A 16289-nucleotide genomic window follows, 5' to 3' on the forward strand; every position below is an offset into this window, starting at 1 on the left:
AGCCGAGATTGTTCCTCTGCACTCCAGCCTGGGTGACAGAGCAAGACTCCATCTCAAAAAATGAATAGAATAGAATAGAATAGAACAGAAAGAATAAAATAAACTGAAATATAAAAATAAATAAATAAAATTTAAAAATAAATAAATTAAAATAAAATAAACATCTAGTAGTTGAAGCAAATGTTTGATCCAGATATGTCATACAGTATGTCCACAGAGCTGGAGAAGTACTAATGATAAGTAAAGGGTATAAGCTTAAAACAAAACACAAAAAATGTCCTTTATTCATCTGGTTCAGTATTTGATCCTTGACAATGTGAGAATGAGGATGTCAGACTGATCAGAAAAAGTTTCAGTGTTTCTGTTACTTTAAGCCTCCCAGCTTTGCTCATCTTAAACCTTAACATGAAACTTAATTACAGGTTATCAGGTCTTGGGAAAATTGGCTCATGATGCTTAAACTCTAAGGAGATTGATTTGTAATGGAGTTAATTTTAAAAGATAAAAGTATTTTCCTAATAAGACAGTCTACTTGAGAAATCAAATCAAGTTCAGAAAACTGCTTTGTAAATACAATAGGAGAGACAGATGAGATTAGAGGAGCCTATAGCAACAGGTTCACTCCAGATAGGCGAGATGAACAGAGTCCTCTCTTAGCCAAAGCTGGATGTCATTGCTCTGCCAAGCAAACAATGCCCATTCTTCCTGCCTGCCCATGTTTCTCAATCAACTCTAGCTTTTTAATGCTCTGAGTGATCTTTTGTTTTTTTAAATTGTAACAAGAGTAGGTTGTTTTAGTAGTTGATAATTTTATTTACACTTTATTATTTGATCCCTGAAGCAACTAGTAAAAGTTATATTTATAATTGTTTTACAGAAGATGCCAATCCTTAATTAACTTCAGTCTGACTCTGGCTTATCTAGGAAGGTATATTTACAGCAGGCACTATTCTTAACACCTCATGTAACACTTTTCAGACTAATGTGTTGCCTAATAAAGATGAACCATTGAACTGCTCATCAGTGGTTTCTATGAATCATACTAAATACAGTCACATAAGCCAAAGCAGCAGCAACATATGCAGCCTTTCCTTCTGCCTCCACATTGCAACCCATTGGCAAGACTTTTCAGGTCTATCTCTAAAGCAAATCGCAAGTCCATCTGATACTCATTCTCTGTTCCGTAGCCAAAAGGAGTTTTTGAAAATACAAATCAGACCATGTCACTCCTTTGCTTAAAATCCCGTCAGCTTCTCACCACCCTTAAAATAAAATCCAAAAGTTATGTTGATTTGCAAGGCCCTACTCATCTGTCCCTTGTGTCCCTCTCTGACCTTACCTCTGGTCACTTTCCCTTGCACTCAACTAAGCTCCAGGCTCATGGTACATTTTCTATGCTCAAACTCCCAAGATTCCTTCCTGCCTTAGGGCTTTTGCACAGCTATACTCTGGAACATGCGGTCTCCAGTTAATGATAATAATAATATTCAGGCACTGCCCTAAACATTTTATATCAGTTCATTCTTGTGTAGCCAACACTGTGAAGTAGATATTATTCTCATTATTGATGAAGCTAGTAAGTGGTAGAACCGCGATTTGACTCCAGTGCCTGTGATGTTAACTATGGTGTTATTTGGCCTGTCACATGCCATTGCCCCTCACAGGGTTGCATGGGCTGACTCCTTCTGGTTATTCATATCAGCTCAAACAGTAGCCTCTCAGGGATGCCTCCTAGGAACTGCCCAATCTAACACAGCCATCCAATCCCTCCTTCTTCATTCTCTACTTCAGCACTCTCTAGTATATTACCTTTTTAAAAGATTTTCTTCATAGCACTATGTCTATCTGAAATTGTTTGTACTAATTTTTATTTATTTATTTATTGTTTATCCTACCTCATAAGAATGTAGGCTTCTAGAGAGCAGGGATCTTGCCTATCCCATTCACTCCTGTGTTTTTATACCTTGAACAGTTCTAGGCACATAAAAGGAACCCAATTAATATTTACTGAATGAATAAATATTTGGCCAGAGTAGAGTTCATGCTTACTTAGGGTTTCATCCTACAAAGAAATTTTCCAAAATAAAGTATATTGTGGCTAGAAACAGGGGCCACTTACAGTTAAGCTCATGAAGCAGTCTATTAAAAGTGAGTGTTGGCCAAGTGCAGTGGCTCACACCTATAATCCCAGCTGAAGAAAGGGGATCCTTTGAGACCAGCTGGGGAAACATAACCCCATATTTCCAAAAATTTTTAAAAATAACTGGGCATCGTGGTGAACAACTGCAGTCCCAGCTACTTGGGAAGCTGAGGTAGGAGCATTGCTTGGGCCTAGAAGGTCAAGGTTGCCATGAGCCAAGATCACACCACTGCACTCCAGCCTGGGTGATGGAGGGAGAGCCTGTCTCTTAAAAAAATGAAAAATAAAGAGTGTTGATCACCTCCAATGGTAAAGAGGCACAAAGGAATAGATAGTGAAACCATAAGATTTATGCCTTCACAATATTCATATATAATAATTCCATATGGTCTTACATGCATTAAGTTGCATAAATCTTTATTATTTACATTTTGTCTTACATGCTTTACTCATACTTGCTACTCATTTTGTAGTGTGTGCCTATAGAAAAGCTACGTTATCACTCTTCTCTATTTTAGTACTTAGTTTACTTAGATGCTTAGTTACTTTTGTTGGTCATCTTCCTCATGAGATAGAGCAACCAGAACAAAACTTCAAGCACAGAAGTACCGTAGCTTTGTGGAATGCTGAAAACTCAGTTGGTCTTCTGAACTAGGGACACACACTTGTTTGATTTAAGCTAGGGGTTCTCAATTGTTGTACCATGACATACTCTTCACAAGAGTGCTGCAAATTTTAATCCACCTGTCCAGTGTATTTTTGCTTCAGGCATATATAAACATTGTTATTGTTTGTGCAATTTTGTTTAGGAAAGGATATACTTCCAGGCATACAACTGAAGAAACATGGCACAATATGAGATAAATGCCAAAGAAGATGTTTATGTTAGAATGTTGTTTTGTGAATACATAAGAGAATGAGATCAGGGAGGTAAGTAGTTTTATCAGTGACTTGATGCTAAATAGCAATCATAAAATAATGTAACTTGTGGATGCTCTTTATGCCCTATGAACATTGCTATATCACAGTAGTAGTTACATTGTAATTATTACTGATTTGTTTGGGCTCTTTTGAGTGTTTTAGTATCATCCAATATGCTACTGAATTTTTTAGTAATAAAAAGTATACCATGAACACACAGGTTAGGAATCACTACCTACCCATAAGGGGAACACTTTGTAAACATTCAAAATATTTTTTTCCTGGGTTGTAAATGATAGCTCAAAACTTACCACATAACAAGCTTTTGTTTCCTAACTTCATTATTATATATGCCCGCATTTCTTCCCACTCTGTAACACTTTTTTTGTAATTAAACTCCATTTGCTTAGCATTTCACTAACCCCCCAAAAAACCACTGGTTTCAAACTAGGGAGTTTTCATGCATAAGAAAACATGATACATACTACACTAAGAAAATGACCAATTTAGTAACTATCAGAAGGTTTTATTTTGGGAAACTTCCCTTCAAACTTACAGTGTGGTGGGGAAGCATTTTGAAACGAAACAAGAGACAAATAAAAGATAGAACTAGTTTGGGCATTGAGGAATTTCTACCTACTGTATGTAACGTTTTCTTACCCCTTGTTTAAACAGCTACATGTCATCTTGCAAAGAAAGAGTATTAAGAGCTAAAAATGCATAATTTAGTCTAGAATAGCACCAGTTAGGCCAAATGTGTAGGCTTAGAGAACAAAAATTGAAAGTAAAGAAAAAGGAAAGAAAGCTAGGAGAAAGACAAAGGGAGTAAAATGAGAAGAGAACACAAGTTTTCTCCCTCCATTTCTGTGCCACAGCCACATTCTAAGTGGCACAAGTAACTATTATGTGTCCAAGACTATGAGACAAGACGCTTGTCCTCAAGAATTCACAATCTGGGCTGGGCATGATGGCTCATGCCTGTAATCCCAGCACTTTGGGAGGCTGAGGAAGGCAGATCACTTGAGGTCAGGAGTTCGAGACCAGCCTGGCCAACATGGTGAAACCCCATCTCTACTAAAAATATAAAAATTAAAATTATAAAAAATATAAAAATTAGCCGGGCATAGTGGTGCATGCCGGTAGTCCCAGCTACTCAGAAGGCTGAGGCAGGAGAATTGCTAGAATCTGGGAGGCAGAGGTCACAGTGAACCGAGATTGCACCACTGCTCTCCAGCCTGTGTGACAGAGCAAGACTCTAAAAAAAAAAAGAAGAAGAAGAATTCACAATCTGGTTGAGGAGATTAAGTAATCAATATGAATCAATTGAGAGTGTTAAATTGTGGGGTTCTGCTGGAAAAAGAATTCAAAGAAAGAAGTTAGTATAGACCAAATAGCCAAAGAGGCTTACATATAAGATTTGAACATAGTTGGTCTTGAAGATGAGTCGGATACCCTAAACAGAGGGAAGAAATCTAAAGAGAGAAGTAAAGAGGTAAAGCTCTGAAAATCTATAAAAACATGAAAAGGGGGAGAATTTAACTGGCATAAAAGAAAATTAGAGTTACGCCGTATCTCATTTATATTCCCAAAAGGCCATAAACAGAAAGGATTCATAATCAGTTTAAATAAATAATAAAATGTGGTTTTACATGACTCAGAAAAAAAAGTCCATAAAAATTAAATTTAAAAAATTTTTAAGAAAAAAATGTGGTTTTATACATTTATACATTAAGAGACTCTTAATGCCAACAGGTTAGGGAATAGGCTCAGTTCTTCTCAATACCTTTTTTCCCCAATACCCTTAGATAGTTTTTGAAAAATCTCATAATAAGAGATTGGTCAAGTTTAGAGTAAAATATACTGAAAGAGCCCACTGTGAGTTCCTCTGCTCATATGGTAGTCTAGCAACATAATATATAACCTCAACTCAGAAAAACATCTTAAAATATTATATACATATACTACCCACCTATACGTTTGTGTGTGTTCTTACCTCAGATCCCATGGGATTTGTGTAAAGCTGTATAAGGGAAAATAAACAGCATTCAATTTCTGGAATTTACTAGATTACTCCTCATGAAATACATTTTTTATATAGAGTCCAATTGTGCTCTATTAGTTGAGTACAGACATATATTTTAAGCTAGAGATAGGATATGCTTATTTTGTGAATGTAGAGTCTTTAGAATATTCTGTGAACACTGAATAAAAGGAAATTAATAATGAAGCATTCATAATTACCATGACTGAGCTACAAATAAATTCTAAATAATCCATTATGGTTTAAAATTTGTTCAATAAATCATAGACCTAAGACTCTCAATGGTATCTTCTCATTTTCTATTCTTAACTATGTATACCATGTTAAACTCAGAGGTGTACAAAATTTCAAGAGTCTACCAAAGTTCAAAAACAAAAAATCTGGAGTCTGTAAAGTAACTAAAAAAATAAAATCCTGAGAGCCAATAAATGAAGCAGATAGTACAGCCTATATATTTTCCTAGGTGTTATACCAAAGAAATATAAAATTCATAATCTTTTATTAAAACTTCTGATAGATCCTGTCTTTAATTCCAAGACAGATAAAAAGAAAAAGTCGGGGGGAAGGGGGAGAGTACTGTTTTAATGTTTCACTTGCCAAAAGACAACAAAATAGAGACAGAGGCTTTGTCTTTAAATGAGTGTGTACTTACTGTCAGTACTGCCATACGTAGCTTCAAGAGAAAGAAAAATATTATTATATACTTGCACCTATATTATCATTCTTTTCAATAGACTAATTAAAATATTATTTCAGAGAGGTTTGAAAGATCTGGGTAGGAAAAAAATATCCAGAAGGCCAGAACAAAAAGGATACAGTCATCACTCAGTATTTGAGAAGGAATTAGTTCCAGGGCTCCCTATGAATACCAAAATCCATGTGTACTCAAGTACTTCAGGGAGTATATGAAAAGTCAGCCCTCCGTATCTGGGTTTCACATCTGCAGATACTGTATTTATTTATTTATTTATTTATTTATTTATATTATTTTATTTTATTATTATTTTTTTTTGAGACAGAGTCTCACTCTGTCGCCCAGGTTAGAGTGTTGTGGCATGATCTCAGCTCACTGCAACGTCTGCCTCCCAGGTTCAAGGGATTCCCCTCCTGAATAGCTGGGATTATAGGTGCCCACTACAATGCCCGGCTAATTTTTGTATTTTCTTTTTCTTTTTTTTTTTTTTTTTTTTTTTGAGACAGAGTCTTGCTCTGTCGCCCAGGCTGGAGTACAGTGGTGTGATCTCGGCTCACTGCAAGCTCCACCTCCCGGGTTCACACCATTCTCCTGCCTTAGCCTCCCAAGGAGCTGGGACGACAGGCGCCCACCACCACATCTGGCTAATTTTTTGTATTTTTAGTAGAGACAGGGTTTCACCGTGTCAGCCAGGATGCTCTCGATCTCCTGACCTCGTGATCTGCCCACCTCGGCCTCCCAAAGTGCTGGGATTACAGGCATGAGCCACCCACAGCAGGCCTAAGTTTTGTATTTTCAGTAGAGATGGGGTTTTGCCATGTTGGCCAGGCTGGTCATGAACTCCCGACCTCAAGTGATCCTCCCACCTTGGTCTCCCAAAGTGCTGGAATTACAGGTATGAGCCACTGCGCCCAGCCTGTGTTTTCTTTTTCTTTCTTTTTTTTTTTTTTTTTTTTTTTTTTGAGTCACCAGGCTGGGTACAGTAGCATGATCTTGGCTCATTGCAACCTCCACCTCCTGGGCTCAAGCGATTCTCCTGCCTTAGCCTCCTGAGTAGCTGGGATTACATACATGCGCCACCACGCCCAGCTAATTTTTGTATTTTTAGTAGACACGGGGTTTCAAGTTGGCCAGGATGGTCTCGATCTCCTGACCTTGTGATCCACCTGCCTCAGCCTCCCAAAGTGCTGAGATTACAGGCATGAACCACTGCCCTGGCCCCGGCCTGTATTTTCAATCCACCTTTGGTTGCAGATGTGGAAGTCACAGATACAGAGGGCCAACTGTATTTTTTGAAAATAATCCATGTATAAGTGAACCTGTGAAGCTCAAACCCATGTGGTTCAAAGGTCAACTGTACTTTTTTCCGGGAGGGTCAAAATTAACTTTATGCTAAAATTATATGAAGCCAGGTGCGGTGGCTCACGCCTATAATCCTAGCACTTTGGGAGGCCAAGGTGGGTAGACTGCCTGAGCTCGGGAGTTTGGGACCAGCCTGGGAAACATGGTGAAACCCTGTCTCTACTAAAATACAAAAAATTAGCCAGGCGTGGCTGCTTGTGCCTGTGATCCCAACTACTTGGGAGGCTGAAACAGGAGAATAGCTTGAACCTGGGAGGCAGAGGTTGCAGTGAGCTGAGATCGCACCATTGCACTCCAGCCTGGGCAATAGAGAGAGATTCCATCTTAAAAAAAAAAAAAAAAAGTATATGTTCACAATTTGATAGCAGTTTTTTTGCATTATAAAGAGGAATTTCCCAGATATCTGAAAACTGATTCTTTCCTATAATTTTTTTCTTTTTTTATCTCCATTTCTGAAAGACTAGCATTTTTAAATTGATATATAATAGTTGTACATATTTTGGGGGTACATGTGATATTTTGATACCTGTATATAAAGTGTAATGAGTTCAACTGTATTTTAAATCATTTCTAGATTACTTATAATACCTAATACCATGTAAATGCTATATAAATACTTGTCACACTGTATGTTTATTTGTATTATTTTTTATTGTTGTACTGTTATTTTTTCTAAATATTTTCCAGTTGGTTGAATCTGTGGATGTAGAATGCTCTGATACATGGAGGGCCAACTGTACTAACTATTCACTCATTCAAGTGAGAGTCCATCACATACACAGGGCTCTGCTAGAGAGGAGAGGGACACAAAAAAGATAACTATCTCTCCTCTCAAAAAGTTATATTCTAGTTCTGGAGGCAAAAGGTATACAAAATAATTCAGTATTACTAAATAATTAAATATGCAACAAGTACCTCAAAAAGTGTCCCATTTGAAACTAATCTACTAAGTAAAAATGTCTTATATGTCTATAAAGTCCTTGTCCTCTCTACATATACACTACTATGAACAGATTATCTCTTCTTGAAAGAGTAATATATAGAGATAGAAATATAATCAAGCCAATGATAATTGTTTTTAAAAACTAGAATACAAATCAGAAAATTTCAGGCCAGGCACAGTGGTTCTTGCCTGTAATCCCAGCACTTTGGGAGCTCAAGGTGGGCGAATCACTTGAACCCAGGAGTTCAAAGCCAGCCTGGGAAACATGGTAAGATGCCATCTTTACAAAAAGTAAGATAATTAGCTAGGCATGGTGGTGCACACTTGTGGTCCTAGCTACTTGGAAGGCTGAGACAGGAGGATTGTTTGAGGCCTGGAAGTTGAGGCTGCAGTGAGCCATGATTGTGCCAATGTACTCCAGCCTAGGCAACAGAGTGAAACTCTATAAGAGAGAAAGAGAGGGCCAGGCACAGTGGCTCACGCCTGTAATCCCAGCACTTTGGGAGGCTGAGGAAGGCGGGTCACAAGGTCAGGAGTTCGAGACCAGCATGGCCGACATGGTGAAACCCCATCTCTACTAAAAACATAAAAAATTAGCCAGGCGTAGTGGCAGGCACCTGTAATCCCAGCTACTTGGGAGGCTGAGGCAGAATAGCTTGAACCCGGAAGTTGGAGGTTGCAGTGAGCCAAGACCACGCTGCTGCACTCCAGCCTGTGCAGCAGAGAGAGACTCCAAAGAAAAAGAAGAAAGGAAAGAAGGAAGGAAGGAGAAAAGAAAAGAAAAAGAAAGAAAAGAGAGAGGAAGAAAAGGAAGGAAGGAAGGAAAGAAGGAGGGAAGGCGGGAAAGAGAGAAAGAAAGAAAAGAAAAAAAAATTCAGAATCACAATTTCATATCAAAGGACTAAAACTTTACTGCCACTTTGTGGCCATTTTGATTACTGCATATAAACTCATACATTAATTAATTGAGTTCATTTATTTATGCATTCATTCAAAAATAGACATGGCTGCTATCAGGGAACATTCAGACTACCAGGGAAGAACAACAGTAAACAACAAAAACATAGCAAAGATAGCTATATCATTATCATCGTGTTCATTGCCATGAAGCAGCAGCATGGGGTGCTATGAGAACATAAAATAAAGGAACCACCTAGGCTGGGGAGGAGGGTGTCAGGGAAGGCCTCCCTAGGGAAGTAAATATTTAAGCTGAGACTTGAAAGATAAATTTGAGTTAGCCAGGCAAGGTGTACGGGGCAGGGGAGAGAAGTTTCTAGGCAAGAGGAACAATATATGCAAAGGTAAAAGGAGCTTGGCATGTTCTAGATTGCTTGTGTGGCTTGAACATGGGAACAACAGCGATACCTTGGAAGGCAGATAGGGATCATATAGGCCTTGTAGACCATGTGAAGGACCCTGAACTTTATTTTAAAAGCTGTGGAAAATGTTTAGACAAAAGAACAACATGATCAGACTTGGGTTTCTGAAAGTATGCAGTGTGAACAGTGGATCAGAATGGTGAGGAACTGAGAATGCGAATAAGGAAACAAGCTAGGTAACTATATACAATATAGTCTCTTTTTTTACAATAATTATATACAACACTGATATGTGTTTATTTTAAAGAATTCAAGCATAATATAAAGTACAAAATAAGTATAAAAATCACCCAAAATTGAAACCCCATCTATACTTAAAAATACAAAAATTAGCCAGGCGTGGTGTCACACACCTATAGTCCTAGCTACTCAGGAGGCTGAGGCAGAAGAATCACTTGAACTCGGGAGGCGGAGGTTACAGTGAGCCAAGATTGCGCCACTGCACTCCAGCCTGGGCAACAGAGAGAGATTCGATCTCAAAAAAAAAAAAAAAAAAAAAAATCACCCAAAATTTCACAACTAGAAATAATCATGCTCTTACAGGGCAACATCTTTCAAGATCTCTAGATACTCAAATTTGATTTTACTCAAACCATTTTCATTTATTTATATACTTATTTATTTGAGATGAAGTTTCACTCTGTCACCAGGCTGGAGTGCAGTGGCATGGTCTCAGCTCATTGCAACCTCTGCCTCCTAGGTTCAAGCAATTCTCCTGCCTCAGCCTCTCGAGTAGCTGGGATTATAGGCACAAGCCACCATACCCAGCTAATTTTTTGTATTTATAGCAGAAATACAAGGTGTCACCATGTTGTCCAGGCTGGTCTCAAACTCCTGGGTTCAAGAGATTCACCCGCCTCAGCCTCCCAAAGTGCTGGGATTACAGGTATGAGTCACTGTGCCCGGCCTCAAACTACTTTTAAAACATATCGTACCAGCTACAAGATCACCTGAGGAAAGTTATAAAACATTAACAACTGAAAAACAATATAAATACTATTTACTTAAGAGACTAAGTCATCTATCTAAAATTTTGTCTTTTGATCTCCCCAAAACAAGTTATTTTGACTGAGTCAGTCATACAGGTAGTCATTTAGTAAAATAAATGTATCAAACTAGCTAGATACCCTTTGTACATTATACTGCTATTTTAGTACATGTAATACTTATAATATTTTATTTAAGAAGTGACTCTTACTATTATATTATGACTTCCCTGAGAGTGGAATCACATTTTACTCTCATTATTATCTCATCCAATGCCTAGGCACAATGTCTGGCACAGATTAAATAGCCGATGTATAAAGAATGAATGTTTAACACATACATAGTGTTTGTTATGTGCCAGGCATTGTTCTAAACATTTTAGATCAGCGGTTTTCAAATTATGGTCCCTAGACCAGCAGTCAAGAGCATCACTTGTAACTTGTCTGAAATGCAAATTCTTACATCAGAATATTGAGGTGAGGCTTGACTACCTGTGTTTTAACAAGTCCTCCAGGTGATTCTGATGCAAGCTAAAGTTTGAGAACCACTGCTTTAGATTATTAACTCATTATCAAATAACCTTAACAAGTGGATTCTATTATTATCCCCATCTTATATGCAAAGAAACTAAGGTACCAAAAGGTAGGTTACTTGCCAAAGGCCACAGGGGTATTAAGTGACAGAACTGGGATTCTTCAGACCATCTGACTCCAAAACTTGAACTTCTAACTATATTGTACTGCCCATCAGTGAGGAACAGTCAGGAAATGTCACTAAATGAGTGGATGAAGGGGGAATGAATGAGCACTGTTCAGTATAACAGTGATGGCCTTCTCCCCCTTTCAATCTGTCCAAATATTTAGGGCCTTCAAAGCTCAAAAGCTATTTTCTCTCAAAAGATTTCTCTCATGTTCCTCACAGGGTATAGTGCCTCCTTTCCCATACTTCCCATTGCATATGATCAATTATCTTTCTTTAGGCATTCATCACTTTCTAATGAGCATTATAAGGGTGATCAAAATATCTCTGATATTTTTACATTAAAATATCAAATTGACATAAAAAATCAATATATAGGCTGGGTGCAGTGGCTCATGCCTGTAATCCCAGCACGTTGGGAGGCTGAGTTGGGCAGATCACTTGAGGTCAGGAGTTCGAGAGCAGCCTGGCCAACATGGTGAAACACCGTCTCTACTAAAAATACAAAAATTAGCCAAGTATGGTGGTGCATGTCTGTAATCTCAGTTACTTAGGAGGCTGAGGCAGGAGCATTGCTTGAACCTGGGAGGTGGAGGTTGCAGTGAGCCAAGATCGTGCCACTGCACTCCAGCCTAGGCGACAGAGTGAGACTCTGTCACACACTCACAAAAATAAATAAATAAATATGTAAAGCCCAATATGACATAGATGCTGGCCAGTCAGAAAGGATGCCAATTTAGCTCTAGAGCTGGGCTCCTGGAAGCAAACCTTGGACTAGATATTAACCTTTTGGTTACTGGATTTTGGAGTGTTCTGGAGAGATCCCAAAAGAGACACTGGTAAAGTGACGTGGAGGATATTGATAGGGAGCCACATGAGGTCTCAGAAAAGCAGCAATTTACCATTCAATACAGAAATATTTCAATATTTTAAGAGCAGATACAGCTGAGTCAGTATATAACAGCTGATCATCAGCCCTGCATATGAATATCACTTATCTTCCGCCAAGGTCTATAAGCTCTTTCCCACTTCTGTTTTATCTTTGTATCCCTAGGTCCCTCTGGTCAGTGTTGAATAAATCATAAGTAACAAATGTGCAGTGGAAATAGAAATATATGAATGTGCTAAATAATCTAGTGTAAGGCCTCCTGACCTCAAGATTTCTTAATTAAAAACAAGATTTCTTAAAAAAAAAATCAAGAACTGAGGAGTAAAAAGAAGACATAGATGGAGAAAATGGGGAAAAGCAGTGGTGGAAATTTCAAATATTTATAGGCCTTGGCTGCCACTGGAGAGCAGCAGCCATGGCTCTGCTCTACCTTACAGCCATGGGACTCAACAAGGGCCACAAGGTGGCCAAGAATGTGAGCAAGCCCAGGCCCAGCTGCCACCACAGGTGCCTGACAGGTGCCTGACCAAACACACCAAGTTCATGCGGGATATGATCCCAGAGGTGTGTGGCTTCACCCTGTATGGGCAGCATCCCATGAAGTAGCTCAAGGTCTCCAAGGACAAATGGGCCTTCAAGTTCATCAAGAAAAAGGTGGGAACACACATCCGCACCAAGAGGAAGTAGGAGGAGCTGAGCAATGTCCTGGCCGCCATGAGGAAAGCCGCTGCCAAGGACTGAGCCCCCTGCCTTGCCCTGCCCTCTGCTCATAATAAAAGCTCCACAGGAAAGAAAAAAACAGAAAGAAAAAATAAATTTCATTTATATACATCTTGTCTCTTCAACTAGGACTAGAGCCTCCATTCTGTACGCCCTTCATAGCTGTCTTGGGCAGCATGAAAGATCAGATACACTTAAAATTTAAGCTATATATTTTTTTAAATCTGAGGTACAATACTAGCACAATACTACCTATTGTAAAGGAATAGATTATACTTATGAACTAAATGGGCTAGTTACCAAAATAACTAAGACAGAATAAAAACCAATTATTCAAGTCCATTTTTTTCCCTTTCATATCTGCAAATTGAATCACCACTATTCTAAATACGTTCAATGCACTAACTGCCAGATTCTTGTCTCTCCTGTCCCACATCCTGTGGATCTCTTCCAGTGACTTCAGAGGAAACTCTGTGGTCAAAAAGATATGAGTATGTAAAAGAGAAAAATGAGTTTTCTTTCTAATTGATGCAAAGGAGACATCAACAGGACAATAAAGACATAAGATAACAAGAAATTAGTTTATGAATGCAAACGTAGACACTTATACTGTTAAACACAACGAAATAAAAGTCTAATTTCTTTTTATAAAGAATAAAAGACAAGCCTTTGATTCCGGTGTAAGTTTAAAAACATTCTTACGTATCTCTTTTCCAAAGCATCAAAACAACCTTGAATCCTGTCAAGAAATAAATGTTTGATGTCAATTGGACCACATGCAAAGCCAAAATAATTCCAACTACAGAATTCATTTGCACTTTTTGCTTTGATGTACATTAAGTTGATAACCATCTTACCTTTCACATTTAATCACTTTTTTAAACTTCCAGCAACTTTTAACATGTTGATAGAACTTTATAAGTAGTAATGAGCAATTTTGTGGTAGTGAACCAAATTTTTTTGGATCCCATGTTTAGTACACTGACACGCATATGATGAATTATCAGTTTTTAAAATTTCTGTGGGTACATAGGTATATATATTTAGTATTTTATCACAGTTTTTATTTTTATATAAGTCAATTTTCTTTCAAAAACAAAGCTAAATCAGTGTCTTAAAATTATTAATAATATTGATAATTAAAAATATTGAATAATTCTTACAAATTCCTAGAAAATTATTTTTTAAAAAGAAAGAGGGAAAGCAGGCCAGGACAATGGCTCACACCTGTAGTCCCAGCACTTTGGGAGGCCAAGGTGGGCGGATCATGACATCAAGAGATCGAGACCATCCTGGCCAACATGGTGAAACCCCATCTCTACTAAAAATACAAAAATTAGCTGGGCATGATTGGCGTGCACCTGTAGTCCCAGCTACCCGAGAGGCTGAGGCAGGAGAATCGCTTGAACCTGGGAGGCAAAGGTTGCAGTGAGCCGAAATCGTGCCACTGCACTCCAGCCTGGGCGACAGAGGGAGACTTCGTCTCAAAAAAAAAAAAAAAAAAAAAAGAAAGAAAAAGAAAAGAAAAGGAAAAAGAAAGAGGGAAAGTAGGAAAGAAGAAATGGTTTTTTTAAAAAATGGTCTTGGCCGGGCACGGTGTCTCACGCCTGTAATCCCAGCACTTTGGGAGGCCGAGACGGGCGGATCACGAGGTCAGGAGAACGAGACCATCCTGGCTAACATGGTGAAATGCCGTCTCTACTAAAAACACACACACACACACACAAAAACTAGCCAGGCGTAGTGGCGGGCGCATGTAGTCCCAGCTACTCAGGAGGCTGAGGCAGGAAAATGGCGTGAACGCGGGAGGCAGAGCTTGCAGTGAGCCGAGATCACACCACTGCACTCCAGGCTGGGCAACTGAGCAAGACTCCATCTCAAAAAAAAAAAAGAAAAAGAAAAAAAAATCTTACTAAATAAAGCATTATGGGTAATTTCAGCCATGATAAAAATAATGTTGTTCAACTTTTATAGAATTTCTATTACTTACCATCTGATAATATGCAGTGACCCAGGACATTTTTTATCTTCTCGGAGGATTTTTAAACTGAGGTCTACAAAAACAGAAACATAGTCTATTTTTATCTACTAAATGACTGCTGTACTGAAATTGTCCATGCTAAATAGGGTATTTCCTTTAACTATTTTATTTATGTAATTTATTTAGTTTTATAGCTTATAAAAACATTTTGGATCTCTAAACATCTACTTTAAAAACAAATCCTATGTTAAGAAGTAGCTTAGTCTCAATTTTGATTACAGTTAGGAGTTTCCCCCTTCTACAATGTAGCACAACTGAGTTGGCTCCAAAATCAATTTGTGTCCCTTCTTTGCCTCTGTAGAATTCTAAGTAATTATGAGGTAGTGTTGAGACTATCTCCATTGACCAACTTAAAATATACACCTCAATCTCAGTCATTTCCCTGTTATTTCTCTCCCTCTCAATGAAAAGAAAGGAATGAAAAATTTCACATGGATTATTCTCAAATACTTACTTTATCTGAAATCTAACTACCTTTTTACACTTAGGAAGAATAGGAATATCATATTAAGAGTCTGGGTTTAGGCCGGGCGCGGTGGCTCACATCTGTAATCCCAGCACTTTGAGGGGCTGAGGCAGAGAATTACTTGAGCCCAGGATGTCGAAACCAGCCAGGGCAACCTAGTGAACCCTCACCTCTAAAAAAAAAATTAAAAAATTATCTGGGCATAGTGGCACATGCCTATAGTCCCAACTACTCAGGAAGCTGAGGCAGGAGGATCACTTGAGCCTGGAAGGTCGAAGCTGTAATCCTATAATGATCATGTCGCCACACTCCAGCCCGGACAATGAAATGAGACTCCGTCTCTAAATAAATAAATAAATAAATACAATTTTGGTTTAAAGTAGTCCAAGATCAATCACTGATTTATGTGTGATTTTGCATAAGTAACTTCACCTTTTCATATTATTTTCCTGTCCTAAAATTGATGTTACCTGTATCTCTATTTAGGGATATGAAAATTATCCTGTGTTGATATAACATTCAGAAATTATAAGAGAGTGACACAGGAGTACTAAGCATTTTTATGATGTATATTACTTTAAGAACAAACACTGAAAGGGAGACATATCACTTCCACAATAACTGTCACAAAAAATAAAGCTATAGGGAATGGTATCATTGCCATTGCCCAGGGTAGTGACTGGCACACAGTATGTGCTTATTACCAAAAATATGTCTTTCTCAATTCTATGTTCTAGACACGAGGGGAAACTGCAAATATATGTTAGATATAAACACATTCACTGTTACAAGTTTGTATCTCATAGACCAAAAGATGTCATAATACAAATGAGGTTGTTGTGATTGCAAATACCATGTTTATGTGCTTATAGCACACATGCATTTTATTGATGCTCTTACATTGCTTAATATATTTTTCTTTTTTGAGACAGAGTCTCACTGTATCACCGAGGCTGGAATTCAGTGGTGCAATCACAGCTCACTGTAGCCTTAAGCCCCCACGCTCA

The 16289-nt window shown here is 38.2% G+C and overlaps 1 protein-coding gene and 1 pseudogene across 5 annotated transcripts in view; one reads left to right on the forward strand and one right to left on the reverse strand.

The window, feature by feature from the left end:
- HORMAD2 (HORMA domain containing 2) overlaps window positions 1-16289 on the reverse strand; it is a 90889-nt gene that overhangs the window by 55324 nt on the left and 19276 nt on the right. For 4 of the 5 annotated variants that reach the window (XM_005567640.4, XM_065522294.2, XM_045363832.3 and 1 more), the window contains exons 4-7: window positions 14766-14829; window positions 13478-13514; window positions 5755-5775; window positions 5055-5081 (exon numbers count right to left, since the gene is read on the reverse strand). In XM_005567640.4, the coding sequence (XP_005567697.1) occupies window positions 5055-5081; window positions 5755-5775; window positions 13478-13514; window positions 14766-14829 (149 nt within the window). Of the gene's footprint in view, window positions 1-5054; window positions 5082-5754; window positions 5776-8718; window positions 8843-13477; window positions 13515-14765; window positions 14830-16289 lie in introns of those variants that run through there. The other variant, XM_074004061.1, reaches the window with a different exon arrangement.
- Window positions 12344-12915, forward strand: LOC135965452 (large ribosomal subunit protein eL36-like; annotated as a pseudogene).

Source organism: Macaca fascicularis, chromosome 10 (genome assembly GCF_037993035.2).
Source record: "Macaca fascicularis isolate 582-1 chromosome 10, T2T-MFA8v1.1".
Taxonomy (NCBI): domain Eukaryota; kingdom Metazoa; phylum Chordata; class Mammalia; order Primates; family Cercopithecidae; genus Macaca; species Macaca fascicularis.